This window comes from Cnephaeus nilssonii (genome assembly GCF_951640355.1).
Source record: "Cnephaeus nilssonii genome assembly, chromosome: 10".
Classification (NCBI taxonomy): Eukaryota; Metazoa; Chordata; class Mammalia; order Chiroptera; family Vespertilionidae; genus Cnephaeus; species Cnephaeus nilssonii.
Window position 1 is genome coordinate 54,822,237 of NC_137081.1, and position 26,898 is coordinate 54,849,134.

A 26,898-nucleotide genomic window follows, 5' to 3' on the forward strand; every position below is an offset into this window, starting at 1 on the left:
ATTTTACAATCTCAGATGCCTCACAAGAAGCCATTTTATATCATCCCTACTCCTGTTTTCTCTGGTTGATAATTAAATTTTACTCCAGGTGACTCACAGTGGAGGTCACAACTTCCTATAATGGCAGTAATGCACATTAATAACTGTGTGGTCGCCAGTAACACAGCCCTTAATTAGAACCAGTAATCCAATAGGTTTAATAACGAAACAGGAGGCCCTGTTGAAGTTGTTCAGTTTCCACATGCAGACCTAGCACAGAGCCACTGCTGTACTTCGGCTACAAGAAGACAACAGTATATGGCTGAATGTGGCTCATGCTAAAATGCTCACTAAAACCAGTGTGTCCTTTTAATGTGGATTTTACACTTGGGGTTTTTCTTTTTTTAATTTATGGCATCCAGAAAGAATTTGTAAAATACTGAAATAGACAGTCTTAATTTTGCTTTTAGAAATATTCACTGGAAATCGGGTTCTGTCCTGTATTAAGATTCCACAAAAAGAGGAATTATTAGCCCTATGAGAACTGTGCTTTGCCCCTCCATGGATATTACATTTGATTGAAGTGGCCATTTTAAACCCAGGCAGTGGCCTTCTGGGCGTGGCCTGTCATGGCAGAATTGCCTAGAGTCAGGGCTTGGTTTCATCAGTAAGTTTCCATGAGGTGTGATGGTTTCTTGGGTCCCTTATTCCAGTTCTTTGGAGATAATCATTTTTTCATCTATCACTTGAAGATCTCCAGTTTGGATTGCAGTGGAGTGATGACAATGAAAACTTCTTCCTAAAAATAGTTTTTCCTTCTTTACTGCTAACTTGACATATGCCTTTTAAAGACTCTGATATGAGCAATGATGTGGATGCTGTAGGGTAGAAAGAATATCTGACCCCTAAGAACATGTCCTATTTCTGCTATAATGCTGCTTGAACAATCTTAAGAGGAGATTTAAATAAGTAGGTGTCTGGCACTATTAACAAAAGAATGTAATGGCTCTCAAGAATAATCTCAGCTTGGTTTTCTTTGCATTATACATTTTGCATCTTTTAATAACTGTAAGAGACACTGGTGATGTCTCTTTATATGTTTAAACATATATAGGAACATATCACTCAGGTGATTTTTTTTAAATTGAGATATAATTGACATGTAACATTGTATTAGTTTTAGGTGAACAACATAATGAGTTGAGATATATATATAGTGAAATCACCATATAAGTTTAGTTAATATTCATCACCACACATAGTTACAAATTTATTTTTCTTGTGATGAGAACTTATAAGTTCTCCTCTCTTAGCAACTTTCAAATATATAATACAGTAGTATTAGCTATAGTCACCATGCAATACAGTACATTACATCCCCAGGACTTATTTATTTTATAACTAGAGGCCCGGTGCACAAAATTCGTGCATGGGGGCGGGGTGTGTGTGTCCCTCAACCCAGCCTGCACCCTCTCCAATCTGGGACACCTCGACATGCACTCCTCTCACAATCCAGGACTGCTGGCTCCCAACCGCTTGCCTGCCTGATTGCCTCTAACTGCTTCTGCCTGCCAGCCTGATTACCCCCTAACCACTCCCCTGCCAGCCTGATTGATGCCTAACTGCTCTCCTACCGGCCTGATTGCCCCTAATTGCCCTCCCCTGCCAGCCTGGTCACCCCTAACTGCCCTCCCCTGCTGGCCTGGTTGCCCCTAACTGTCCTCCCCTGCAGGCCTGATCACCCCCAACTGCCCTCCCTTGCAGGCCTGGTCCCTCCCAACTACCCTCCCCTGCTGGCCTGATCACCACAACTGCCCTTTCCTGCTGGCCATCTTGTGGCAGCCATCTTGTGTCCACATGGGGGCAATCATTTTTGACCACATGGGGCGGCCTTCTTTGACCACATGAGGGCGGCCATCTTGTGTGTTGGAGTGATGGTCAATTTGCATATTACCTCTTTATTATATAGGATTATGTAGGATTGGAAGTTTTTTCCTTTTGACCACTCTTAAGATGATTTTGTCTCCCAAAGTTTCATGATACCATGCCAAGCATTAATGGAAGCCATTTTCTTCCAGGAGAAAGAGTCAGATATGTAAGACAAATTCCTATAAATGACAATAATAAAACAGCTGCTCAGAACTCAGGGCATCTTAATTAGCCCTCTGAACAACATGCTACTGTCATTGGATTTCACAGGCAATTTTACCAGGTTTTAAGATCAAACATTAAGATTGTGAAATGAAACATGTCATTGCTAGATAAAACAAGTGGTTTAAAAAGGCCTCACCAGGTTTACTGAACTTTTCTTTGAGAGAGTAAGTTTTGGATTGCATTTTCTCAGTATTATTAGTGGACCACATTAAGCATTTTAATTTAGTTGTAAATGTTGAAAACATATAACTACATTGGCAGTAAAAGTTCAACTTTAGATCTTGCGCACATTCATTTACTCAAATATTTATTTGAGATTTGAAATGGAAGGGAATTTGAGATGTGTGATAAAATTATTTGGACATTTAATGTACCTTACTGGTTTGATTTAAAACAGAAAACAGATGGTAGTATAGCTCAACTGTCCTATCCCCTCTGTATTTAGGGATACCCATTTCTAGGTACCCCTAAAAATGGGGAAAATATTCTCAGGTATTATCTAATTCATCTGTCGCTTTTTTGTGGTATTGTCACTAGATATATGGTTGGTTTTTCAGTTTTGATTTCTTCCTAGACCCTTAACTCTCCCCACCTCATGGTGAACATGGGATTCCCTTGTCCCTTTTGGGCTGTCAGGATGGAGACTTTCTGTCCTTGATAATGTACCAAGTGGTCAGCTTCAGTGTCGGTCCTGGGACTCTCAGGGGTTGGTGCTGGGCAGAGTGAAGATACCAGTAAAAGGATGTTTATGACAGTGCCATTTGTAATATTAAAAATTTGGGAACAACCTAAATGCTCACAAATAATTAATGTATTTATAATGTGCCCATTAAACCGTGTTATAATCATTACAGATCTTGTTTTCGAAGAATGTTTGAGGCTATGCAAAAAAAAATTCTCACAATAAAAGATTCAGTACTTACATATTTAACCTTATACCAATTTTGTTAAAAATTTTAGTTGTCTCTTCACCCACTCACATACGTATAGTTTTAAAACTCTTAAGAAAATTAATTTACCAATCGCATTATTTTTTAAAAAATGAACATTTCACAGAAGGAGAGAAATAATAGCAAAAATGTGAGTAAAATGTGAAACTGTTCCTAATCATTGGATTAAGGGTCGTTATTCGTGGTATGGCTCTATAATAGTTGGGTTTTTAAGTTAGCTTGAAGGTATATCACTCTTCTAAGACTTACATGTGTTTTAGAAGAGCAAGTGTGTTTTTTAAAATGTTATACCTTACTGACATGCCTACAAGTGTCCAAGTTTTCTAAAAGATTAAATTAGAAGTTTCACCTTTTCATTAAGGGATGGACATATACTACTAATTTCTTTAGTTCTGACTTTAAAGTTTGGTTTGGTAAGGGGAGGGGGGGTCCTGGATGGTGGTAGCTTGCATATCTTTATAATGCGTATCAGAAAATTCTGGTTTGTACATCTCTTTATTGTTGAATTTGTACCTGCTTTAGATCTTTCCTAAATGTCGATTCCTCATACTCTCAAACCTCCTATAATTTCTATCATTGTTTCTTTAGAGATCTTTCTTTCCTTCTTTTCCCTGTGCCAAGTCATCTGGTGTGTTTCTGCTGTTACTAGGTTGCTCATTGAGGAAGCAGAAGCCAGTGTTGGGCCTTCTGGGAGTATGTTTTGAGAAATTCTTACTTCTAGTGTCTTCCAGAATCTCATCTATAATATAAAAGCCCAGCAACCAAAGGGTGGATGACCAGAACAACCGGTCGACCAGTCGCTATGACGCTCACTGACCACCAGGGAGCAGATGCAGGAGCTGCCCCCTGGTGGTCAGTGCACTCCCACAGCGGGAATAGTAGCTCAGAGGGCGGGTCCACAGCCACTTGGCTGACCAGGATGAGCGGCGCTCCCACAGCACGCCCCAGTGCATGAATCCATGCACCAGGCCTCTAATATTCACCATACAACATAGCCCAAAGATGTCCCTTTTTAAAGCTGTTAGTGAGATTCAACAGAATTAAAGATGTTTTAGATGATAGACTTATGAGACTATTTTAATATTTTGGCTACCATTCTTTAAATAGTTGATCCATTAATACATTACACAAAGGAAAATGGTATGTTTTAATATTTTTTCTCCAAAATAATATATGTTCATAAAAAAAATGAAAAGCTATATATACAGTAGTTTAAAGAAGGTGCTAAGAATCAAAAGTAATCCCATTGTTAAAGAACCCCTCTCCACAGTTTGTCAATACTTAAAATATGTGTATTCAGTTAACCTTACCTGATTCATAAGGTCAACATAACACAGCATCAAAGTTACATGAGAGAAAGAGAGGGAGGGGGAGGGAGGGAGGAAAGGAGGGAGAGAGAAAGGGAGGAGAGAGAGAGAATGAGAATGAATGATTGATTGAGATATGAGAACCTAAGCAGTACAGGGTTCTGAAAGACAAGGACATGGTTCCATTTCTCTCTGAATACTGTGAATATTTAATGAGCACTAATGATGGTTCACACATCACCAATCCAAAGATAATAAAATAAATGCCTTTATATATAGTTCTTTGTAATAAGAAAAAATACCCCTACAAACTAAGAACTGGTCTTTTACTAACTATACCTTGTTGCTGTTTACTTTAGTCACAAAGGCTATTTCATATATATCTGGGTTTTTTTTAAATTGCATCACACACATGTGTGTAAAGATGTGTGCATATACCAGGCATATTGGAGTTATTGTGCTATTTTCATTTTAGACCCTGTTTACACACACAAACATATATATATTCATTTTGCTATTGTGTACTCTCTACTAAGAACCTTATTTTAGAACAGTCCACAGTGAGTAATGAAAACACCCTTGTGTTTCAGTTCCTGGCACTTTAGGAAAAATTAATTTACAACTGCTGTTCCCAGAACTTTTAGATCACAAATGATTTTAGTGCATCAACATAGCTTTGTGATCTGTTTCTTTCCAACTGCATTAGAAACCAGGAAAAACAACGGGTCAAAACCATTGTTATCATAAACTTCAGAGGCTCAATATAATTTGTTTTCCTGGAATTTTATGTTGAATATTATTAAAGTAACTTGATCATCAGTTTAGAGTTTATACTCATATTGTAATGTTACTCATAATGAAAATAAACTTGTTTCAGTAAAACAGAATGAGATTTGTGACAGGTCAAGGAAAAAGAAAGATAACTACTTGGCTCATGTAGCACAGAATTGTCCTCCAGCGTAGATGCAGCTGGCATCCTGGCTTTTTCTTTAACTGCCTCCCCTCCTAGAGCTGAGGGCACAAGGAGGAGGAATGTGATTTGGCACAAGCAGCCCTAGTTCCCTAGTTCAGTCTGACTGCCTGAAAGATCTTGGGCAAGTTGCTTTTCCTTTCTGACCTCAGTATTCTCAGTCATAAAGTGGGGGGATTAAGTAAGACAATGTATGTAAAATTCTTCCGCCAGTGCTTGGCCCAGATGGCATGGAACAAATATGGTTTCTTTCTTTCCTTTCCCTCGCCTTCTGTCCTCTTAGTGTTGAGTAGTTATTAGATATTCCTCCGTGCTCATTCTGTTGTCTGTGCCTTATGGCCACCATCTTTCCTTTTCTTTTCACAGTTTAACTCTTTAAATCAGTCAGTTCAACCACCATTTCTTGAGCATCTATTATGTGAAAGGCATTTTGTTAGAAAGTGTTAAGACGTGTAAATGAACTAGAGACCTGGTGGACGAAATTCTTGCATGGGTAGGATCCTTAAGCCTGACCAGTGATCAGGGCCAATGGGGGCCTTCTGGCTGCCGGCCAAGGCCTCCCTGCCCTGAGTGCCAGCTGCCGGCCGGGGCCTTCCTTCGTTCCGTGCCGCCCCCTGGTGGTCAGTGCACATCATAGTGAGCGATAGAACTCCCCGTCTCCCGGCTGAACTCCCATGGCGATACTTTGCGTATTAGCTTTTTATATATATAGGTAAGATGTGGTTCCTGTCCTTCACAAGATTATATTATACTAGAGGCCCGGTGCATGAAAATTCATGCACTGGAGAGGGGGTCCCTCAGCCCAGCCTGCCCCCTCTCTCAGTCCGGGAGCCCTCAGGGGCGGGGGAGGTGACCTGGCAATCAGGGGAAGGTGACGCCCCATCACAACTCTGATGCTGCCACTGCTGGCAGTGCAAGCCTCAGCCGGCCCTGGGCGGCTGGGCAGCCACCATCCAAGGCTTGCCTGTGCCTCGGAACAGGCCTGGGCGGCTGGGGGGCTGAGGGGACTGGGGGACTCCGAAGGCAGGTATGCACACCTGCCGCCCCGGCAGGGCTGAGTGGACTGAGCACCACCATCTTGTGGCTGTGGGCGCTGCTGTCTTTGAGGGCGTGGCAGTCAATTAGCATATTCCCTCCTTATTGGTTGTGGGCGTTGCCATCTTTGAGGGTGTAGCAGTCGATTAGCATATTCCCTTCTTATTGGCTGTGGGTGGGTCAATTAACATATTCCCTGTTTATTAGATAGGATACTAGAGGCCTGGTGCACGGATTTGTGCACCAGTGGGGTCCCTCAGCCTGGCCTATGGCAATTGAGCTGAAACTGGCTCTCCAACATCCCCCAAGGGGTCCTGGATTGTGAGAGGGTGGTTCTCAAGTGGCGCACCCCCGGAATCAGGCTTCCTCCTCTCTTGTTCTGGGTGCATCACCTGAGAACCTCAGCTGCCAAGTCTCGGCAGCTCCTGGGTTGAGTGTCTGCCCCCTAGTAATGCGCATCATAGCTACCAGTCAGATGGTCGAACGGTTGCTTATGCTTTCATATATATAGATGAGGAAAAGATGATAGATTAGCATATGGAAGGGAGGGAGGGAGAGAAGAGGAGAGAGAGAGAAGGGGGGGAGAGAGAGAGAGGAGATAATGAGTTTAGCTTGAAGTTATTGTGTGTTTTCATTAAGACCCTATTTAGATGGACAGTGGTATGTACTGTAATGTTTTTTACAGCACACTGTAAAATTAAATTGAGTATTCTATTCTGTATTCTGTTACAATCGAGCTATTATAGCGAAGGAAGAATGAAAAAGTGTGTGGTCCACAAGCTCCAGCTTTTCCAGGTGTGTCATTAGATGGGCTTCCTCAGAATTTTTTGTTATGTATCTTACAAAGATTTACAGAAAGCATTTTTTATTGAATTCATCATGTATTCATTCATATTAAAAGTGCCTTAACTTTGGAAACTTTAATTTCCAACTTATTACTATAGTTTTACTTTTCTGGATTTCTGCACCTTCTTTTCTGCCTCACCTGTCCCTGAGGGGAGCTGTCACCATTTTACAATATTTAATAAGGAACACCTTCTTGGTACCTACATATTCCGTTCATTACTATCTCTAGAGCTTGCTACCCATGTCTGCTGTTGTATACCAGCTGGGAAATTGTTCCCGGGACCCCATGTGCAGTTGGGGACATTGTCACCTGCACAAGAAATGCCTGACCCAGGAGGTGTTTGGGGCTGAAATCTATCTCACACTTAGTCACCAAGTCCTATGCCCAAGGGATTTCCTCCTCTCATAGAGGGTACCTTTAATGATCTACAAGAAAGGTGCCTTAAAGGCTAGCAGTGGTCCTGGTTTCTCCCTTAACATCATGTGGTCTCTTATGGTTAAAGTAGGATGTCTGGGACAGCAGAGGTCTCCGATTTGCAGGGCCAATTGGTTTCAGATTTAGTCAGTTCCTTGTTTTTTGACAGTGAATAAATATGTGGCTGTCCCCACCCCCATTTTTTCCTTGACATAAGGATCATAAAAAAATACGTACCATTCTGACATGTGATCCTAGGTTATCTGTGCTATTCCTTCCACCCAAAGTAGATGATGAAAGCTCATTCAAAGCCCCAAGAGTAAGGATGATGAGGGAAGACTTACAGTTTGCTCTGCTGTGTGCCCCAAGACTTAATTTATACTGTGAGAGTAACCATCAGTTCTTACCAAGTAAGTTAAAAGGAAAATAAATACTGTTGGAACTTTTCAAGTATATCTTGCTATTCAGACTTCTCAAAGATCAGTCCCAAAACATGAATGATCATTATCTCCCTTACAGCGAGTTTAGAAAAATTACTTCAGAATGCAGAAGTTGGAATATTGTCCTAATTTGTGTCCACTCTAAAGCAACTGCCATAAGCAATCTAAAGTGGTAGGGACCAACTGTGTAGCCATGATTTAAATTGTATCAGGCTACTGTTTCCCCTGGCAAGAGAAATGTTGGACTGTGGAGAGGCAACAACCCACATACATCCATATCTGTGCGGACACTGCGGGTAGCCACCAGCCATGTGTGGCTGTAGAGTGCGTGAAATGCAACAAGTCCAAATTGAGATGCACAGGCAGTGCAGAATCCACGCTGGATCTCAGGTACTTAGTAGAAAAAAAATGTTCAACATCTCATTATTATGTTTATATTGATTGTAAGTTGAAATGATAATATGTTGGATATATTGGGTTAAAATATTAAAATTAATTTCATGTTTCCTTTTACTCTTTAATGTGGTTACCACAAAATGTAAAATTACATGTGTGGGTCACATTTGTGGTTTGCATTCTATTTCTATTGGACAGCACTGGTCTAAGTATTTCAAGAAAAAAGGAGGGGTTGGAATGTGCCCATCATTTTTTTCATAGTCTATAACTCATAAAATACAATAATTTGTTCCCTTGTTGCTGGAGACCTGGGCTGTCTCCCCACTGTACTTAGGATGCGGAATATCATTAATTACATGGTCTTTCAATCCCATGGCTGTTCTGTAGTTTACTTAATATTTGGATTACTTAAAATATTTCTATATATTTTCAAGTGATCTTTGTACATCATCTTAATAATTTCCTTAGAAGAAATAGTTTTAAGCTGCTGCTCCAAATTGCCCTTCAAGTGTGACTAGCTTGCTGTTACCAAAGGTTGATGCCTCTTTTGCCATTTTCTTTGCAATGTGAGTTATCATCTTATCCAATTTGATATCATGTGTTATCTCTATCAGAAAAGGAAAAAACAACTAAACTTGACACTCTGACATGAGCTGGTTAGTGTAAAATAACAGAAAATGATGAAGGATAGCTTAATCTAACCCACATTGGACACAGATTTGAATTGATCTGTAGTCTTTGCAGAAATACGGCAGACTCCGTGACCACTCCACATTATCTTTTTAATGAATGTCTGGTCCTTTTTGCCAGCCATGAGGATCCTAATGAGTAAATAATTTAAAATACATGGAATACCTGGCAGATTAATCTTGTGGGAACCAATCCATAGATGTGCCCTAGAAGTGAAAGGAAACCAAAAACAGTTCACTTTACGTGGAGTTTTAGAAGCACATAATGAAGATCCTGGGGGAAAGAGTCCTTCTCGACTGGGAAGTTTTTAATTGGCATGGCTACCTGGGAGGCAGTTACATCAGCATTGCAAGGCCAATTAGCCAAGAGTTTACAAAAATCTCTTCTGTGCCTTCTGCACTTGAGAACAAATGGAAAGAAACCCGGAACACACCTTAGCTTCCCTTCTTTCATTTAGCAAGAGTAGGAACTGGTGCATGTCAAGAAATTGATCGTTGCTGTTGTCTCCAGAACATTAACATCTTTCACACACAACAATTTGAACAGTTCCCTGGGAGGTTGCTGCCCTGTAATTGTCATGTCCCAGGTTAGCTGCACGGTTGTAACAATAAGAGAGGCTCAGCCAGTTGATGAATTGCTTGCTCCTGGACATTTGTGCTGCCTTCTTCCTGCTACTCCATACCCTGAGTAGAGCTTGATGGTACTGCTAATCCTTATATCTTCTCATTTTTTCACTCAGTTGCTTTAAAATAAATATTTCTGAAAATACTTCCCCCTCTCCCCCCCAAATAATAGCTTATGCATACTCTTATCCCTCTTTCAGGCGATGGACGGGTCACATACCATTTCTCCAGAAACCGTTTTCTGTGTGTGTGTTTTTTCTTTTTTTCTGAGCTTAATGTGTATAAGCCATATTCTTTAGATTCTAGACATCTTTTTTTCTCTGCTGCCTGTGGGTGATAGATTTAAATCCTCATTACTTTGCTTTTTGTTATGTGATTAGCTGAAGGGCTTTGGCCTTTACTTTCTGCGATACCTTTTCTCCCCATTTCAGGATAAAGTATTAGGTATACATTTTAGCTTTTTTTGTTTGGCTCTATGACCATAGTTTTGGTTTTTCTCTCCTTGAATTGTCTACCCTGAGTGTCTACTTTTATTAGTATAAACTTAAAACTTGTGCTTTAAACTTAGCCTGAAATGGTGGCTAAAGGGATGAATTTTGGGTTTAAATGTTTTAGTTTCGTTTTCCTGAAGTGGATGGATTGTGTTGCATTATTTCCTTGGCCCAGCACACTCTTCAGGGCACAAGTCCAATCTTGGCTCTAGTAACGGACTCTTCCCATTTCAGCCAACAGTTTCCTTAACACACATTGTCCCTGGAAGTGGCTGCTCAGTGAACTTCAAGAGGAGCCGGACCGGGACTCCTTTTCACTGAGCACCTACGGGATCACCTTGTTTCCTTTCTGACCCCCTTTCTACTGCAGAGCAGTGGGTAGATGAGTCACTGTCCCCAGAGTCTCTCTTTCCTTTCTCTGTAGAACGGGACTGATCTCCTTTTCCAGGTTGTTGTGGGGCTTGGATGAGATACATGTGTGAAAGACTTCATAAAATATCAAATGTGACAATTCTTTAAAAGTTTATCATAAAAACTAAACACTCGTTAGAGCTTCTCCCCTGGTTCTTACTTAACTTGCCCACATGTTCATCGTACACTTGTTAGGCATACCAATTCGTCATTCGTTAATTCATTCGTTTACGCAAAAATATTTTGTAGAGGTCCTAAAGCATATTACTACATAGTCATCTTTATTTCTGCAAAAGCTCCTTATGTATTGTCTTGTTAGAGAAATGGAAATCTTCAGCTAGGTATATCGAGGATTCTTCATGGAAAAGGATGAAAGTATTTATGAAACTGCATGCTCAAAATTACCATCATTGCTCAAAATGGAATTTCAAGTGTCAGCATCTCATTATACATGGTATTAGAACAGGTGCTGTACCCCTCAAGTTTTCATTTGTTTTAAATGATACGCTTTATATCCCCGTTTTCCTTATAGTTCGCCATTCATGCTCAAGAGTTGCCTGGTTTCGTCTCTCTGAAAGATTTGTTGGTTTTAAAGAGACTGGTTTGTTATCATCTCCTAAATTTCCATTGCAGAGTCTCTCTGATTCTTCTGTGATTGAATATTACTGTGGTTTATGCCCAGTCAGTAGAAGGAAATTTAATTTGTCATTTACTGGACCTAAAAGTGCTTATTCCTGCCCATCCCCTGCCCCCTACTTCACTTGCCCTTCATCTCTGCCCAGTTGCCTCTGAGGTGCATGCTTTGGGAAGGCATGGAGTCTGGTCTAGGAAGTGAGCTGCAGCTTAAGGCCATTCCCTGCTTTCTTTCTGAGTTCAGGTGTTTGTGTGAGGAAACAAAGCAGGGCCTGGAGTAATTAGTGCGCCCAGGGAAGGCCTGGGTGTTAAGGGGGCAATTATCACCTTCCTCTGGACACAGTTTGGGAGAGACACTGGCCTGATGGGGCCCACCCAGGTAAAAGCAAAACAAATATTTTGGTAAGCTGATCTCTGAACAGTTAGGGGTCTTAACTTTTATTTAGGACTGAGTCTTTTATTTGATCCACCTTCTAAGAATAGATACCATGTTCCTTACAAGACAGTGGGAGTTAGTATTATTAGGATCCTAATATAGGTTATATATAATATATACTTAGCAAATAAGCACAGGAGAGATAATCATGTCATATGTCTACTTTTCACTCTCAACTCAAACTCAAACGACCTATCCTTCCCATCCCCACCACCCAGGGCCCGGGTCTCTAGGAACATTTAACTCACTTCCATCCAGGTTACCTTCTATTTGAAGCCCAGAGATGATACATTTGCTCTTTAAAGTAGGAAGCATTTTACACTTACCTGAAAAGAACTATATGTGTATGCATATATGTATGTATGTATGTATGTACATAAACTGTGTTGTGTAATGAAGCTCTTTGGTTACTTCCTTTGACACTGTGTCTTTAGTGATTTTCTAGAAGTACTAGGATTTTGGCTCCCTTTTGAGGATCCTGTTTTTGCAGGTTCTATAGGACCTTTGTAAGGACCTATAAATGCTGCATTTACGTTCAGGACCTGTTTCAGGTTGGCTGTGTATGCATGCAAGGTTAAGGTACAATGCCGGACATCCGGGGAGCCAAGGGTTGTGTCCTGCTGACTCAGCAGGATAGGTGCCGTAAGTATGAGGAGGCACCCTTGCAGGTAACAATACCCACTTCAGCTGCATCCCCGAGAGAACTAGAGGGAAGGAAGCTAGTCAGAAGCCTGATCCCTCTTCTCATTTTTTTTCATGTTTATTTTTATTGGGAGCATGGTCAATTCATATACAATTGTATAGAATTTATTGGACTGGTTTTGTCTCAGCTTATAACTTGAAATTAAAATAAATAGAATGCTGTGAGGTGTGGTGTGTTTTTTTAAGGTGTTTTCACTCAGTCATTCTGTCTACATAACCATTATTCTTATTGACATTAATCTTATTGATCATCCAGTCCAGTCCCCTTCTCAGAGCAGGGATCCCAACCTGTTACCCACCAACCCGTCATCTTTTAGTAAGTCCCAGATTTTTGGATTTTAAGGACCAGTGCACTAAACAAAAATAGTTACAGTTAGAGATCTCATCTAGAATCAAGATTTTATTTTGTCAGAAAGGACACACCGGAAACAACCATCATCTTTCATCACTATTTCATAAAAGGGCCACTTTAATAGCAAAAATGTAAAAAGTATATAATCTTAAATTAAAATTTTTGAAAAATGCACCACACTTACTTTCCTGCTTCCCACTAACAGACTGGTGGTGTTGTCCTCCCGGGTTAGTTTTGGGAGACATTTCTCTGCCGCAGCATGAATGGCCCCACCCCAGATGGTCACCTGGCTCCGCTTGGACACTACCAGGGGCAGCAAACGCCGCATCCTTCCTCAGAGGATGTGATTTCTAGATTTTTGTCAGTGGTGCTCACTCTCTTCTGAGAGAGCTCAGACTAGGTAAAGAGAGGTGTCCAGGACAGAGGTGTTCCATGTAGGAAGCACTCAATGAAAAGCAGGCCATCATCATTCATGTATTTATTCCTCTACTCCTTTCTTCTGAATTTTGACAATTTACTATTTGTCAGGCACTGTGCTGCGGCCTGAGGTGCAAAGAGGAAAGCAGTCCAAGGACTTTTTGCGGTACAGGGACGCAGACATGCAGGTAGTGCGGCGGTTGCTGGGTGTCGCACCTGGTTCAGTGGGGACACGCTGCCATGGGCACAGTGCAGAGGCAGGGCTCTGCCAGGGAAGGTCAGGAAAGGGTGCTGCTGGAGAGCTCGTTAAACCGAGGCTTGCAGAATGACACTGAATTTCCCAGGTGATGTAACAGCTTAAAGGTCAGGAAGTTAAGGTGGAACAGGGCAGACGCAGGGACTTGGATAAGGACGTCCCGGCAAGCTGGAGCTCTGTGAGTTTGCTGTGGCAGTAACATGGGGAGGCGGGGGGAGGGGAGAGGGGGGGACCTCAAACAGCAGAAATGGACCGTCTCAGTTCTGGGGGCTAGAAGTCCAAAACTAAGGTATCAGCAGAGCCATGCCCGCTCCGAAACTTAGAGGGGAGAGTCCTTCCTTCCTTGCCTGTTCCTGGCTTCTGGTGATGTGCCGGCAATCCTTAGTGTGCTGGCTTGCAGCTGTGACCCTCTACCTCAGTCATCACATGTCACGTCTCTGTCTGCGTCCATATATCTCTCCTGTAAGGACACCTGTCTACCTTGTATCAGGGTCTACTCAAATGACCGCATCTTAACTTGATTATGTCTGCAAAGACCCTGTTTTATAAGATCACGTTCACAGGACTGGGGCTTTTGGGGGACATGATCCCATAATGGTGGATGTTGGGAATGAAGGCCCAAGAGCATAAGTTATTTCAATGATGGAGATCATGTATTTTCCTCAGTGTAATCTAAGTCTGGTGTTTTGTTTGTTTGGTTTTGGTTTTGGTTTGGGGTTGTTGTTTTTTTCCTTCAGGGAACTTGAACTTGTTCCTAATCAGAACACTCAGATATTTTCATGTGAATAAGCCAAGGCTTTCTCTAAAATTTTACAGTTGATTTTTCCCCTCTTGAAACACATATGGAAGACTTACCGTTTTTCCTATTAAATATTATAGTGTTGGCTGTGGCCAAGTACTCATTCTAGCCTATTGAAATAATTGAAAAGTATTAATTTTGACGTCTTACATTCACCATCCCCCCTAGCTTTGGGACATGTATATATTGAATAAGTGTGCTATCAATGACCAGATTTATGTCCTTGTTTAAATGTTGAAAGTGCTGGCCAAAAGCAGAGCCTTGTGGCGCGTCACTCGAGGCTTTTTTCCGTGCTGACTGTGACCATTCTGACCAGCAGGCTTCAGCTCAGTCACTTGTTTACCAGTTGCCCCCACATCCAAACCAAATGTCTTCTTCCCAGACGGCCTCCAGGAGCAAGTGGTGGTTTGTACTTAACTCAGATCAAAATCTGTCATGCAGCATTCCCAAGCGGCCCTGTCTTCCCACCTGATGAGGTCATGTCAATAAGAAGTCCTTTTAGCCCTGACCTCCCTTCACAGTCCCTTCATTTGCATGGGAGAATCAGAACATCTGGAAAATGCAGTGAATTCTAGCTAGCTTGAGAGTGAGGCATATTACCTCCATTTTGGATATGGTAATTTTGCAAAACTGATACTGAAGTAACTTCCAGCATTTGGTTCTCTTTCATTCCGTTCTTACATCTATATATATATATATAAAAGCCCAGCAACCAAACTGTGGAACAACCGGCCGCTATGGTGCCCACTGCGGCCAACCAGCCCAATCCAGCCCCAATGGCGCCCCCGCAACTGCCAATGGCCCCTCCCCCCTCTGGCCCAGCCCCCTTACGGCTCACATGGGGTGGGCCGGCGGGACCCCACCGGTGCATGAATTTATGCACTGGGCCTCTAGTATAAAGATAATTCCCTTCTGATTTTCTTAAGTGTAAAGATTATAAATTTTTAGAGCTGCACTACTCTCTCTTTGGAGGGGTTGCTTATCTTTATCTACAGTGTCTAAGGACAGTCTTATTTGGAGGGAAACCAGTAGGAAACCAATGTGGGAGTCCTATTTACCCATTTCCATCAGATCCATTCCAAGAGCCGTGACCATTGTCACGAGTGACCCTTGCACAAAATAATCTAAGTTTAGAAACATCAACTGTGCTGGCAGGCTACCGTAGCGTTCCCTTGCTTATATCATCCAAGTGTGTTTTTTAACTAGTGATGCATTAATAGTATATCCCCAGAATTCTTAGAGCCGAAGTGACTAAAATAGATATTTTCGTTTCCAGTCTGTGCTTCAGACTGGCTTTTCAAGGTCGCGGGCAGTCAGGATTTATTACTTTAGAAAGGGATGGACTGACTACATTTGGAAATCAATACCCTGGTGCTGTGCTTTGGATCAAAGCCAAGTGAGTGTTCAGTCTAGGAAATGTCCAATTTGACTCCTGCCTTCTGTAGCTTGTGTTAGAATCAAGAGACCTTTCTTGGTAATTTGCGCACTCTTGTTTAATAGTTTCAGATAACTCTGTTTTGCTTCAGAGAGCATGTTTACTCTTACCCTCTGTCACGCTGTTCTTGTTTTGAATGAAGCCGTCATTTATGGTTTTCAGTGTGGGAGTTTAATGCATTCCGGTTCTACCAACTCTAACAGTCGTGTGTGTGTGTAAAAGATTTCCAGTTTTGATTTCTTTTAAAAGAAACAACAAATGTAGAGATACTTAAAAAACAATCTAGGAACAAAAAAACACTTCTAAGTCTTTTGTGTCTACCGCCCCCCCCCCAACCTTTTATAGTTTTCTTATTGGTGCTAATTTTTAATCCCATGTTAAACTCCTAAATGACCTTGGTTCCCTTGTGTGTTTTTATAACTAAATTGGTATAAAGTACAAGGCTATGTCAGTTTTCCAAGGCAAAATGTAATATTTCCCTTCTCCCCATCATAGCCAACCTCTCTTAATTCTCCACACCAAGCATTTTCAGGGGGGAAACTATAAAAAATGTGCTGACAAGTAACATAAAATAATAGGTCTAGCCCTGGCTGGCATTGCTCAATGGTTAGAGTGTCGGCCTGCACACTGAGGGTTCAACTCCTGGTCAAGGGCGTACCTGGGTTGCAGGTTCCATCCCAGTCTGGTCAGGGCTTGTGTGGGAGGCATCCGATTGATGTGTTTCTCTCTCTCCCCTCTCCCACCCCTCCACGCTCTTTGAAAATCAGTGGAGGAACATATTCTCGGGTGAGGATTAACAAAAGAAAAAAAAAGGTAGGCCTACCTTTTCTTAACATTTTGTAATAGGACCACATCCATATTAAGGTAAAGAGGTAGCTTAGTTTAGTGCTCTCAAGTGGTTAGAATCAGAAGGACCATTACATGGAGGGGCATGGCAGAAAGGATAACATTTATTAGTTATTGAATATCTATAATGTGTCCAGCACTCTGCCAGCCGCTTGACAATAATCTTGTGAGGTAGATGTTATTATGCCACTTTACAGAGAGGGTTACCGAGGCCAGACAACGATGCCAGCATCACAGAGCTGGTCATTGGCCAGATGAGCACTTGAGGATAGGTCTTAGGTTGCAAGTCTATCTTCTTTCCAATATAACATTGTCTCCCTTATGAGCAATAAAGTGAAGTGCTATATAAACATGAAGGTGAGGTTATCAAAGCAAAGAAAATATATTGCAGGTTTTTGTTGGGAGAGGAAGAGAACTTAAGAAATGTTCAATCATTGTCAGTTCATAAATTCAATTTAGAAATAAAAGACCACTTTCTATCATCAAATGGCCTTCATTATAAAAGTTAGACATTAGCCAGTGTTTGAGACTTTTAGGGATTCATTTCCGTGATAGGTAATCTACATTTTACTTGGAAACTTCTGGGTTCCGTTTTCAGTGTGTGTCATTTTCCTATGGCATATGAGTACTTAGGAGCCCTAATCTGGGTCTGGCCCTCTGGCTGCATCTGTAAGTGCTGCCGTACAGTGGCTTGTAGCAAAAATAGTGTCATAAGATGATGTAAATGACCCTTTGTGCAAGGTGCTCTTAAAAGACCATAAAATAGTGTGAAGCTACTTTACTTTGATTGCAGACCATAATAGACCTGATACTAAACTATAATAGCAAATCTGTGTAATAAATCAAGTGCTTTACAGGGTGCTTTTTATTTAGAAGGGAGGTATATGGTTTTCATATAATATGACAAAAACGCATCTTAGCCATTTTAATGGGGCAGTTTTCATGTACAGTCCATATGAATTATTCAGTTCAAGGCATATATGCAATCAACAGCATCAATTGTTAGTTTTGTGTAGCATTTATAATGGATTAGCTGTGCCACCCAGAAATGTCGAGAAGGCAGATTGGCAGGAATGGCTTCTAAATTTAGTCAGAAGAGGTTATTAATCCCAAAAACTGGGTGCAAACTACCAATTTTTTTTTGTGTTCTGAAAGGTTGTGTTTATCTTAAAATTTTAATGTTTTGAAAAATCAGATATGTGGACATATATATTTTCTCTAGAAAAACAGGCTATTTTGTCCCAAAGCTTCTGTAATCTATTCTTCATCAGCTCACCTGCTGTAGGGCCACCAGTCTAATGGGGGGTTAAACTACTTGACGATGGGCCGAGCTTCTGCTACGTCATCTCTCCCCTGCAAGCTCTAGGTCTGTGATTGCGGCTGAAACTCACTGTCCTTTCCAGGGCATCTCAGAAAAGTGAACCGTGGTGGTAGTACTTGTTCTCCATCTTCTCTACATTCACAGAGACAAGCCACCGGCTTTTCATGGCGCAGATACCATGGGTGGTTTTTCTCAGAAGTCAAGTTATGCCCTTATTATGGCTACTTTAAAGAAGCCCTGTGTCTTAAAAAAACTTTTTCTGTCCTTAGAATTTTTCCATTCGTCTTCTAGCTCTTCTTCATTTTAATTTCTTAAACTTGAGTGTCATTGCTTGAGTCAGAGATCAAAGAAATAACAATAACATAAAATGTGACATCTCTCTCTGCTAATTCTAGCCATAAGATTTTCATTAATCTTACTAAAATCTTGCTTTCGTCATATCATTCTGCAGTTGCAAAACCTCTGACACATTCCGTTCCCTGACTCCTTTTCTTGGAGCCCAAGTCCTCTAAGGGCCTTTTCAATCTCAGCTTGCACTGCCTCCCACACACAGGTGGCACTGGATTCTTCTGTTTACTAGTAGTATTGTCCTCCATAGCTCACCTGAATTTCTGCTTTCCCCAAAGTCTTTCTTGCTAAACTTGACCTTTATCCTATGTTTCTGCCCCCTTTCTTTGGCATTCACCATACAAGATCACAATATTCTTAGTTATTTTTTAATATTAAAAATGCCTTACATTCTCCCAAAGATTGTCCTGTATGGTGAAGGGCATACTGGAAATGTGCTATAAATATGTGTGGGTTGATTTCTTGGTCTGATCTCTTTCTTGACTATACTTGTGTTTCCTGTGTTTCTTTGACCTTCAGCGCCAGGTTTGGTTTTGACTTTTAGGGCTGTGGCAGCTTTTCCTGCCAGGCATTTTCCTCCTTCAAATCCTGGCTCCAGTTCCAGCTGCAGAAGATGTCACTTCCTATTCCATCCCAGGGACCAGGAATCACTGATTCACAGACACACCCAGCTATTCAACACAAGTGGGATGGGCAGTTATCAAATGGGAGAGTTAAGCCAAAACTACTGGAATGAAAAGTGGAATATATTTAATACTTAGTCTTCTAGAAACATTGAAAATCTCCAGGCTCAAAAAGATAAAGCTTTAGAAAATCTTTTTGGTATTGATTGCCTAATTTTAAAATTTACATGTCTTGTATCTTATCTTCAAATGCTTTCCACTTCCTATTCTAATTAAAGTAAATGTATCCAGCAGAATTACTCAAGGTAGTGAGGTTTCAGAATACAAGGATAAATGACTTTTCTACTTTTTCATTATTTTTATTTCTATCAGCAAAATAAATATACATAATTTATACTTTCTTTCCTTCCCCAATTCAACCACTCTTAGAAGAGCTAAGGCAAATTTTAGGAGATCCCCTTTTCCTGGGAGGCATTTAAAAAATAAAGCAGCAGAGAAAGCAAGTTAGAAAGTTACATAGACAGTATCATTTTTGTGTGAGTGTATATGTATATGTGTTGTTGTTTTTTTTTTCTTTTCCCCCAACAAGTCTAAAATTACAAGAAGAGTTTTGGCTTTGAGTCCCCAAATCCATTCCTACCAAATAGATACATGAGTTACTCCTTTTAAGCTTTAAAGGCATTTGTGCTGCCGCCTCCCTGATAATGTTTATATGTTCTGTTGGTGGGTTTCCTATTCCAAATAGAATAGTTGTCTACCCAGAAAGTCAGGTGACTCCTTTCTGAATTATCACCATCTGTCTGGGAGACTGTAGCAGCTTGAGTCTGCCCTCATCCCTTCACTGGTTTGGAGCTGTGCAGATTCAAGATGGGAATTACTTTGAATCTTTGGACCGATCTGTGTTTGGTGACCAAAGTTTCTACAGATGTCAGTCAACATTTTGGCCAAAGTGGACTTCCTACCTCCCATCTTTGCTGCTTTAGTAGGTCCATATTCACTCAGTTTCACATCTACATAGTAGGAGTCATACTGTACCTACTCCAAGGACTGTTGTGAAGCTTTAAATAGAGGACCTAAGTCGCTTAGAACAGTGCTTGGCATCAAATAAAAGCTGTATAAATGTAAGCTGTTGCTCTTACTATTCCCCTGAATTAACTCACTAGATCATGCATGGCTTTCCAGTGTTGATGCTCATCTGAGAACCACACGCTCAGAAGTTTTGTGTGTGTGTTTTTCTCCCCCATCTCTCTTTCTTGTGTTGTCATTTTAACGGGCACAGCATCTCTCACAGGATGCGTGAGTTCCTCTGTGTCCTTCAGAGACAGTTCAGCTATTAAAACAAACAAAACCATGAGCAGTATCCTACCCTCTTTCAGTCTTAAAATCTTTTTTTTTGTTTTACATTATAAGTATCTACTTCTTACTGTTGTTTCCTACACACTTAGGCTTTTTCAGGTTTAATAATGTTCCTACAATATTCTAAAACTAACAAATACTGCAGCTGAGTCCATGGTGCCTTAAATGAATTTACCACTGGAATGACCAATATTAAAATAACTTATCAACCATTATCGCCATCTGTCGGCGGTAGGTGGAGTAGACACCACTCTGAAGAGCCTTGGCTTGTAACTGGGAATGTTCAAAAGCTGCAAGTTCCCTGGTAGAGGAATGAATGTGTGTATGTGTACGCATGCCAGTGCACACACATGTGTGATCACATTGGACAAAATCTATAACGATTTGCATCAATATGTTTAAATATTCATATCCAGGACGTCAAGTGATTTTAATGTTTCAACCTACTTTTCTGTGTCTTCTAATTACAATAAGTATGCATTTCTTTTGTAATTAAAGTACATTAACAAGAAGGTAGAATTTAGGAGGAACTAAATGATGGGGTAGCAGAGAAAATTAAGCTTTATTTACTAAATGCAAACTAAAATATACTTAGATTTTATATTATAGCAGATGAAAGAAGAGCTATAAATGGAAATGGTAGGGGGAGGATGACTTAAGTTCTGGTGCAAACAAAAGAAATTTTGGTAGATTCATAGCAAAAGGTTTTATCAGCCAACTTTACTTGGGCCAGTAGGTTTAAATGTGAGTTTTTACTTGTTATCCTCTCCCTTTGAAATTCTAATTATTGTAGTATTCTCTTAGTTACTCTTTATCCTTTTACTGTCAGAGCTTTCTCTGGAGTGGATTATCTACTCTTAGCAAAGAATAGTAGTATATTCAGGTAGTCAGGGCTGTGGTCTGAGCCTTGTTACTTTGAAGCTGGATAAAGCCCAAAGAATCTTTATATTCACATTTTCCCCATAAAATTCTACAGCTTGCTTTCTTGGGTACACATCTCCTTGGTGTTCTGAGAGTGTGAATTCTTACAGCAAAAGGCCTGTTTCTCCAAATACATTGTATGTCCCCGTTACCTAATGTCTTTTGCTTGTTTGTTTTTGTTTTTTTTTACAAATTAAGCTGAAAAGAGGAACGGGAGTGAGGGGTGGGGGTGTGAAAATCCGGTTGCTTTATGAGTTTTTATCCAGGTATCGGCTACTCTTACAGGCTATGATGATCAGCAGTAGAATTAGACTAACTGCTAGCCATCTGTCATGTTCTCCTCCCCTCCCCATCCCTTGTCCCACCGTATTAAGTCTTACTGCACTAAAATTGGTAGGGGGAAACGGTGGCCTCTCTGAACCCTGCCACCTCTTCTCCGTTCCTTGAGGTGCCATTTGATAGACAGTTCTTCTCTGTATTCTAGCTCCTTTCTCATATCATCAGAACTGCTTGTTCTGTCCCCATAGCCTGGTGACAGCATCTCCCACTGAGTCAGAGTCTGAGTGATGGAAAGTTTTAAGTCTTCCAGGTATTTTAAGGAGAACCTGTTGTGCTGTGAGTGGTATAACTGAGTGGATGGCCCCCCAAAAAAGCAAGAGATTTTTAGGAGAGGGAACCCCTGCACACCCCTTGGTAACTGCAGATAAGCATCCTCCTGATCCATCAGATTGCAGGGAGGCCAGTATGCAAAAGTTCCTCAGAGTGAAAACTGTCTTCTGACTTTCTGGGTAGTCATGGTCTTTCAGTCTTAAACCACAGATCGTGATGAAAACCACAGTAGAAAGTAAAACTGATACATTTCTGAATTTCTATGCTCTACACACACACACACACACACACACACACACACACACACTTATCCATCTTTCAACCATCTACTACATGTCTATTTCTCGTGTTTAAAACAAAAACAACTTGGGGAAAAAATCTATTCCAATACTGCAATGGAAGAAATCTTCCATTTTGTTCCTCTCCTTTCATACTCTGTGTGTATAAAGAAAACGTTGTTTCTCAAAATTACTTTATTGATAAGTTACAGTGAGAACTTAAACACGATTCATTTTTTAGTTTTGTGGCTATAGACAAGATCCAAGATTCAAAACATTTATGAGCATTTGTTTTCCTGTTTGCAAAAATAGGAGTAACAGAAACTACCTCATAAGATTGCTGTGAACTTCATTAAGTAAGATCATAATTACACTGTGCCTACAACTTGGAACTGAGTAAATATAATCCTCTTTCTGGTTTTCCTATAAAATGGCCAACTAAGTGGTTGAGGAGATACGGGATGGTTTCATAGAAAGACAGTGTTTGAACTGGTTCTTCAAATTTAAGCATGGGTGGGATGAGGGACATGTGTAAGGTAAATGAATGCAGCAGACAGGGTTGGAAGGACTAGAGGCTGGGGGCGAGGAAAACTAGCTTGTGCTCCTTGCAGAGATCTAGGCTCAGTGAAGGGAAGGAGCTAATATTAGGCATATGTCGGAGACAAAACCCAGAAGGGTTGTTGACTGCCTGGATTCAGGAATGTCTGAGTAGATGATGTCTCGCCATCAAATGAAAAAAAGGGGGAGATAAGAAAAGATGTTTGGGGTTCTTTGGGATGGGATTTAGAAAACAGTGGGCACGAGGTGATATTTAACTGGATATTTAATTATCTTAATAAAGTATTCAGATATTTAAGTTAAAAGAGGAAGAGACAAAAACTGAAACTTTGATGGGACTTTTTTCTTTTTGTAAATATGGAACGCTTCACGAATTTGCCTGTCATCCTTGCGCAGGGGCCATGCTAACCTTACCTGTATCCTTCCAGTTTTAGTATATGTGCTGCTGAAGGGAGCACACACTTTGATGGGATTTGAGAAAAATCGGAGGAGGGGTGGTGGTTAGTAAGGAAAAATGGACATATTCCACATAGATGTGTTCATTACAACCTTGTAGTTGTATGAATTTCCTAGGATTGGGAAGGGCTGCGGACTGGAATACTAAACGTGATGAAAGTATTTGGTTAAGGAAGGAGAGGAGGAAGCTGAATGAACCAAGAACCACTGAAAGAAGGCCCAGAGGTGGGTGAGGTCCAAGGAGAGGGCAGAGGCAGAGAGAGGTACTGGTCACTTAGATGTGGAAATGAAGAGTAATGTCAAATGTAGCAAAGAGATCAGAGAACCCAAACCAGAAGGGAGTGGCATGGATTGAGCATCAGTGCTCCCAAGGGTCCTTTCTCTTCTCCTGCTTCCCACATTCCCTTTCTCCATGTCTTCATCTTTTCCATCGTTAGTGGGGAGAGCAGAACCAGGAGAGAGAAGGCCAGCCTCTGACCTTCTCTAAATTTCTTTTTATTTTCTGTTTGGTTTACAAAAGACCATGAACTCTGCAACCCCAAGCAAAGCCTCTTAATCTCTGTGATTCTCAAACCCCTTATCCTAAATTGGAGTTATACCAACGTTCTTCCTTACTTCTGGAAAGGTAGAAGGCAGGGACGCAATCTGAGAACATTTTAGCTAAAACTTGTACAAGTGGCAGAGTTTGGGTAAATATTAAGCATGTAAGTAACCTAGGGAGATAAATGATTGCTAAAAGGTGGTCTTTAAATCATGTGTTTTTTTCTGGTTTGCAGATTTTTTAAATTATTTTTTTGTAAGCTCAGTGACCTGTGTTAAGGTTGCTATAAATACTCAGAATCTCTATGGGGAATTAAAGGTATTTGTGCAGCATTATGCCCCTTGGATGTAATTGTCATTTGAACCTTAAATTACCTTTACTTTCATGCCTACTTAGTAATCATTTGATTACATGATTACACAGAGTGAAATTTAACTGAGGGAGAGAGGTGGCTCAAGCCACTTGTTTTGTCTAGATAAATGAATTTCAGCTTCTTCAGTGTATGAACTAGAAACCTACAATACTCAAAATGATTTAAAATGCTTTACACAGATACTTTTTATTTTCTAAAACTTTTAGGACTCTTTTTAATCCTCAAAATCAATCATGAGAAAGCAATATTAGAGAAAATGTGAAACTCTTAAAATATATATATAAAGAGAAGTAAAATTTTGGAATTTACCCTGTATAAATGAGGAAGTGAGTCTCAGATACATGAAGTAAATTATGTACGTTACCCGAAGTCCCAATAACTTTTAAGAACTATTTTTAAAGCTTTCTTTTCTCAGTTTCTAGAAGACAAACCTAGGTAGCAATGTTTTACATTGTGGTCTGGTCACTGTGAAAGGGTGGGGAATTAGTACATACATCTCAACAATACTGCCATTTCATTTTCAATAGCAGTGGACTAGATTTTAATGTTCTGAATTTTGTCCTTCTTTCCCCCAACTTCCATTGTACAGTTAGGAAGTTGAACACATTCTCATAAAATCCTTATACAATTAATGCTTAATTTCTCATCCATTGTTTTCTATTCTTGATTGTCCATTTCTTGCATACATACAATGCACGTTAGCGATATATTATTATTACTGAGTTAAAGAAGTGTGAATAAACTATTTATGAATAGCTATCAAAATCTTAGGTATAAAAAGAGCTGTGTTAAATTCATCAAATGTGTTAAACACATGCAAATGTACCTTTCTGTGATGATCTAGAGCTGTGTAGTGCTGTTTGCAAAACCGAAAGGAATGGGTACAGTGCAGGCATTTCCCCCTCATGATCAGTTTTAAAGGCTGTGTGGATCATAGTATTTTCCTTTAATAATTCTGTAGCCTTGCATTGGGTTTTGTGTTTGACCACCGACATAGTGTCACTAGAACAATTTGTATGTATGTTTGTTCATTTGTTTTATTTATTTTAGAGAAGGTGGGGTGGGGGGAGAAAGAGAGAGAAAACATCCATGTGAGCCCTAGCCGGTTTTGCTCAGTAGTTAGAATGTCAGCCCGCAGATTGAAATGCCCTGGTTTCGCTTCTGGTCAAGGGCATCTACCTGGGTTGCAGGCTCAATCCCAGGCCCCAGTTGGGGTGCAGGTGGGAGGCAACCAATGGATGTGTCTCTCTCACATCAATGTGAGTGTCTCTCTCTTCCCACCTCCCTTCCATTTTCTCTAAAAATTAAATGGAAAAAATATCCTCAGGTGATGATTAACAAAATATAAAAATCATCCACGTGATGCGAGAGAAACATCGATTGGTTGCTCCCTATTGGCACCATGACCGGAGCTTAAACCTCCAACCCGGGTATGTACCCTGACCAGGAATCAAACCCACAACTTTTCGGTGTATGGGATGACACTCCAACCAGCTGAGCCACCTAGCCAGGACAGAAATTATTTTTTATAGAGCTCACATTCTACTTTTTTTAAAAATCTCAGGATTGTTAGGTAAGTACCTCACTCCTCAAAGCTAAACATCAAACTATAATCCAAATATTCCAATGGGAGGACTAGCCGATCCCTTTTTTAACTTCAGTTTTGAGTTTAGGATTCTCATTTCCTGTCCCCTAGTAAAGAACTATTTGTACTTTAAAATTTGCAGATGTTTAAAAAGTATGTGTGTTCTCTGGACTTTAATAAGCGTTCCTTGATTATAACCTCTTCTCCCCTTTTTGTCTTTTAGATATGGGAAAATAGTTTCCACGAAGGCAATTTTGGATAAGACAACGAACAAATGCAAAGGTGTGTTTCCTTGGCTGATGATTTGCTCAACCGTAGCTTTAGGAAAATGATGGATTTGTAAACCTGATCTTTGGTTTCAGAAATACCTCCATTTTATTAAAAACCAAATCTTACATGTCACCCAGTTTCCGTCTTGCACAATGTCAGCATATTGCTTACGTTTGTCCCTGGTCGAGTTTTGGCTGGAAACCCAGCAGCAGCTAGCAGTTTGCCAGAATCCCAGATTTGACGCCAGTGGAGTTAACTTGCAAAATACTGGTTGGCATTTAGCCCCTGCTCTTAAAGGAGCGTGGAGTTAGAAAATAGCTTTCTTTTGCTGAGCCTGAGGAGATTAGAGCCGCTCACTGAAGCCCACTGGACTGGACTAAAGAACTGAAAAGATTACATATTGTGCAAATTGGCTCCATTAATTAGAATAGAGTAGTTTTAAGCAGTACTTAATTACATGTTTCAATACTCCCAATTGTTCTCTGCTGAATGCCTGTTGACAATATTGGCAGCGGGGAGGAGAAAACCATTTTCAACTGACCAAACTGTAATAAGGAGGGGAGGTCATACGCCCCTTTGAAATATGCTGCTGCATTAATTTGATGCACTGACCTTCAGTTTTCTGTGTAATTAGGATGAGCTCATCCAGCCTCATGAGCTGGAAGAGGCGTCTACAGTAGGCAGCCCTGATGTTCCGTGGTTCTGACTTTTAATGATCCAGCATCTTAACAATAGGCATGTGATTTCTAGGAAAGGGGAAGAATGGAGTCAGCTGACTTTGAGTCTAACTACTGACCCCATGAATGAAATCAGGTTGACAGGAATAGGCAGAGAAGGCAAATCTTCTCGTTAATTAGACCCCAGCTTTTCAAGTAGTGGTGACTGCTGTGGCTTAGCACAATTTGAAAAAGGCAAAGAATGTAAATGAACCCTATGGTAGGGCCTGGCCTTAGAAGCCAGCCATTTCCTTTAATCTAGGCTTGAAGTGGTTCATTGTATTTCTGTCTCTTCTTCAAAGCTCCTAAATTTAAAGGAGCTATTGTTGCAAGTATCTAAGCCCATGTTTAATCAACATG

General features: G+C 40.6%; 1 protein-coding gene across 11 annotated transcripts in view; it reads left to right on the plus strand.

Annotated features, from left to right (window-relative positions):
* Positions 1-26,898, plus strand: part of RBMS1 (RNA binding motif single stranded interacting protein 1) — a 220,007-nt gene that overhangs the window by 146,991 nt on the left and 46,118 nt on the right. For all 11 annotated transcript variants that reach the window (XM_079782923.1, XM_079782922.1, XM_079782927.1 and 8 more), the window contains exon 3: positions 25,776-25,834. In XM_079782923.1, coding sequence (XP_079639049.1) covers positions 25,776-25,834 — 59 coding nt within the window. The remainder of the gene's footprint in view (positions 1-25,775; positions 25,835-26,898) is intronic.